At 59.0% G+C, this 4,151-nt stretch overlaps 1 protein-coding gene across 1 annotated transcript; it reads right to left on the reverse strand.

Annotated features, from left to right (window-relative positions):
* Positions 1–379: 379 nt before the first annotated feature.
* LOC113229378 lies at positions 380–2,587 on the reverse strand. The gene has a single exon (XM_026462942.1). It carries the CDS (start codon positions 2,585–2,587, stop codon positions 380–382), a length of 2,208 nt encoding a protein of 735 aa, XP_026318727.1.
* Between the last annotated feature and the right edge of the window lie 1,564 nt (positions 2,588–4,151).

Genomic DNA, 4,151 nt, shown 5'->3' on the forward strand with positions numbered 1-4,151 from the left:
CCAAGCTGCGCTCTTCGCGTTGAGGTCCCCTGCCAACAGCACCGGCGTCGGTGCGGCCCTTCTCACCGCCCTCTCCAGGGTCTCCAGGAACGCTTCGAACCGGGCAAGGGGTAGGTTAGGGGAGAAATACACCCCTACTAGGGTGAACTCTCCCCATCCCACCATGATGTACCCGGCTCCGCGCTCCTTCACCACCAGAGAAGGGCCGGCCGCACTCGCCACTATGGCCACCGTCGAAGTTTGGTCGCCGGCCCAGTTCGCCCTGGGGGGAACAAAGTAGGGCTCGGCGACCACCGCCACGTCAACCTCCCACTCCGCCATGGTTTGACACAGGAGGTCCTGTGCCCTGGCAGAGTGGTTGAGGTTGCCCTGCAGTATATTATGGTGGCGGCCTGGCATTACTGCTCCATACTACATTGTCCCTCAATGGGGGGGGGGGCCTGAGGTCCCCGCCGGCTTGCCCTTGGTTGGGGGGAGCGCAAGATCGCCCCCCCATTACGTGGTCCGCTGGACGGCGCACCGCGGTACAGACCGAGCACCGCGGGGTCGCCGTGCACCCGGATGCTGAGTGCCCCGCCTGGCCACACCTGAAACAGAGCCCGCTCCTGTCCACACTGGACGGGCAGAGGGCTCTGGTGTGACCAATCCCCATGCACTTGAAGCAGCGCATGGGGAAGGGTTCCATGACGTGGACCCCGGCGGAGGACCACCCCACCAACAGGCGGCCGGCAGCCGCCACCAATTTGGCTGCCGTTATTGGGCAGCGGACTAGGGCAGACCCCCTCCCATTCGAGGCCAGCCTAATGGCTCCCACGCTCACCTGAGACGGGGGGCATTGTCCCTTCGCGGCCACCACCGCTCGGATCTTCTCCGGGGTCACCGACTCGTCTAGGCCGGTGACCCTCAGATCGGCGGTTTTGGTTGGCCGCGTTACTATTACTAGCCCCCCGATCGCCTCCTCCAGTTTGGCCGCCAACTTGTTGGCCTTCTCGGTGCTGGTCGCCCCAGGCACCTCTAATATGCGGGCACCCGTTTGGGTGTTCCGCACCCGCACGTGCGGTATGCCGAGGTCGCCCAGGTTGACAGCTGCGGTCGCCGCCTCGAGGACCCCTCTATACGAGGCCCCTTTTTCCACCACCGCCTCAGGCCGCAGGGTAATCACCACTGCCGAGGATTTCGGGGTGGCGAGAGCTCTGGGTCCGGGAGCCGTCTTGCGGGCAGCCTTGGCGGGGGCCCGTGCCGCCTGGGGGGCGGCAGCAGCCTTTCTGGCCTTCTTGGCCTTGCGGCCGACCACTTGTGACCAGGGCGTTTCCTGGTCGGTCAACGCGGAGGCCGCCGCACCAGGAACGGCAGGGGCGGCCGGGGCAGCTGCAGCCGCCGTAGGAGGGGCGGCCGCAGTCTTCGGCGGGGGAGCCTTCTTTTTGGCCGTCTTAGGCCGCGGGCCGGCGATCGCGTTTCGGGCCGGGGAGGGGCCCGGGGTTGGCTCGGAGGCCGCCGCGACGGGAGGCATCCTGGAGGCGGCCGCAGAGGCGGCGGCGGTGAGCGCCGCTTCGGGGGCGGGCGTCCCTCTTCTGCCGCCCAGAGGAGGCCTTAGGGTCTCGACAGGGAGGCGTCGCTCAATGTCGCCTAGGCGGGCGTCCACCATGTTCTTCATGGAGGTGAAGATGTCCCGCCTTAGGTCGTCAATGGCCTCCCTCACCCCCGCGTGCATCTCCGCAGAGCTGCACGGCGGTGGAGCCACCTGTGTCTTGGCCTTGGCCATGGCAGAGGAGTAGGCCCCCCTCAGGGCCTTCATCTCCGTCTCTAAGGCAGCAAGCTGCCCCCTCATCCGGCGGTTGTCCTCTGACATCCGCCGGGCTGCCTCAGTCGCCGTCTCTCCGCGATGGAGGAAGTCTACGGCTCCTTCCACCTTTCTGACGGCCTCTTTTATGGCCTTCACCACCGTCCCCTTTAAATTAGAAGACTTGGCGGTCTCCGCCAGAATGGCCGCGAGGCCGTCTCGTGCTTCCTGGGCCAGAGACTCTCTCCTGAGGCCCACCGTGACCTCGGGTTCAGCCACCCCGGCCTGGCCCGGGCCCCTGAGGGCCTCTTTGAAAAAGGTGGCGTCCGCCTCCTTCTGGAAGGCGTTCCACTCTGCCGAGTTGGAACGACCCCTCCCTGACGCCGACGCACCGGGGTAGGTTTTCACAGGCCTGCCCCTACGAGCCGTGTTAACCTTCGGGGCCCTTTCGGGCTCCAACGGTTCGTCCGACTGGGGGGCGGCGCGCTTGGGAACCCTCGAGGATACCTCCTCTCCGGCCGATCCAGAGCGCGACACCGCGCGCGAGCTCCCCTCAGAGAATCGATTTTCCACGTCCGTCTCGGACTCCCTACCGCCGTCCGTCTCAGACCCTACGTCATATGCAAAATCAGTTTCCATTATACTAGTGCGTTCGTTGTGTTCACGAGGGTCGACTTCTGGCCGACCCACGAGGCAGTTTTTGCCCCCCCCAGAGTACGAGGGGCTGCCACCCGCCGAGGCGGATGGGCGGGATTCCCCCTTTCGGGGACCCGCCTGGGGACCATTTTGAAAACGTGCCTTATCCATGTTGAGCTTTGAAAGGGGGTGAGCTCCCCACTGGGGCGCCCTAACGGCTGGATACCCTCCAGCCATTCATCCCATCGCCGGGCGCTAGAGCTTAGGATTGGGGTAATTTTTATAGAGGTTGTCTTCCTCGCAGCCCTCCTCTCAGTGAGGAGGACCCCCGGTCCTGCTCCATGCAGGATTACGGGTTGGCCGGAGCCGGTCTTAAGACCGAACACCGCCCACCGCCTCGGTTGCGAGTTAGATAGCGCCGGACAGAACCTGCGCTATCTTCCTCCCCTCCCAGTGCTGATTTTGGTCCGCGCCGGCCGAAGCCGATAACTCCCATATCTGGGAGTCGTTCCCCTATCCGCCACCTGGGGACGCGTCCGATGGCAGACCAGCAACTGCACACGGAAACCTAACCTAACCTAACCTAACCTAACCTAACCTAACCCCGAACTTTTGGCACTGACGACTGCAACAACTCACGCGTTGGAGAAGGGAGCCGCAAGCTGCAATATTTACAGCGACTCAAGGTCCGCTCTCGAGACAGTCGCAAACGGGACGTCCCTCCATCCCCTAGCGGTTAAAGCCAGGGCAAATATCACGAAAATAAAAAAAAACAGGAACAATAGCATTAACCTGTTCTGGATTAAGGCTCACGCGGGGATGGACGGGAACGAACGTGCAGATGAGCTGGCCAAGAGTGCAGCGTTGCACAAAAAGACCAAGGCGGACTATGACAAGTGCCCTGTTTCATTCGTGAAGCGAGAGATCCGATTGGACTCGCTGAGCGAATGGAACAGGCGCTACGTCGAAGGAGAAACTGCGTCGACCACAAAGACCTTCTTCCCGGACGCTGTGTCCGCGTACAGAGTGGTGAGAAAAATGGAGCTGGATCCGATCCTCACACAATTGATGACGGGGCACGGTGGGTTCTCCTCATACCTGCATAGATTCCGGTGCAAGGAGAACCCATCATGCGATTGCGATGAGGACACCGAAGAAAGCTCCATTCACGTGGTCACCGAATGCCCCATTTACGCCAGGGACAAACTGGACGCGGAATACAGGATAGGTCAAGAGATAAAAGAGAGCACCATCCAAGACATAATGAGAGGGAAAGACAGTAGAGAAACATTTCTGGAATACTGCAGAGCAATAATAAGTAAGGTGGTGAACAAAAACAAATAGATAAAACCGGCGGTACCTTTCTATATTTCTACATATAGAAGAGGTACCCACGAGATAGAATAAGATAGAAATAGAATAGAAGTGTAAGAAAACTGAACTTAGACAGGAAAAGTAGCAAATAAGATTGTAAGAATGAAAAAAACCCCAAGATGTCAATGGGAAATAAACATAAGAAAATGTATGAATTAAGTAAAATAGGATAAGGAACATATAGATAAGACCCTACTGTAAAAAAGATGTAAGCTAATATGTAAGGAAAATGTAAAAATAAAAAAGCAAAAATAAATGAAACCCAGACCCTGATCCAAACCCAGTGTACAATAGAAAATAAGAAAACATGTAAAGAAACAAAGGATAGGAAAGCAAAGATATACATGTATGTAAATAAATA

Source organism: Hyposmocoma kahamanoa, unplaced genomic scaffold (assembly GCF_003589595.1).
Source record: "Hyposmocoma kahamanoa isolate Upper Pololo Valley unplaced genomic scaffold, ASM358959v1 100122, whole genome shotgun sequence".
NCBI classification, from domain to species: Eukaryota; Metazoa; Arthropoda; class Insecta; order Lepidoptera; family Cosmopterigidae; genus Hyposmocoma; species Hyposmocoma kahamanoa.

Bases quoted from the DNA above. Each gene is read 5' to 3' on its own strand.
- LOC113229378 (XM_026462942.1), bottom strand. From the start codon at position 2,587: ATGGATAAGGCACGTTTTCAAAATGGTCCCCAGGCGGGTCCCCGAAAG.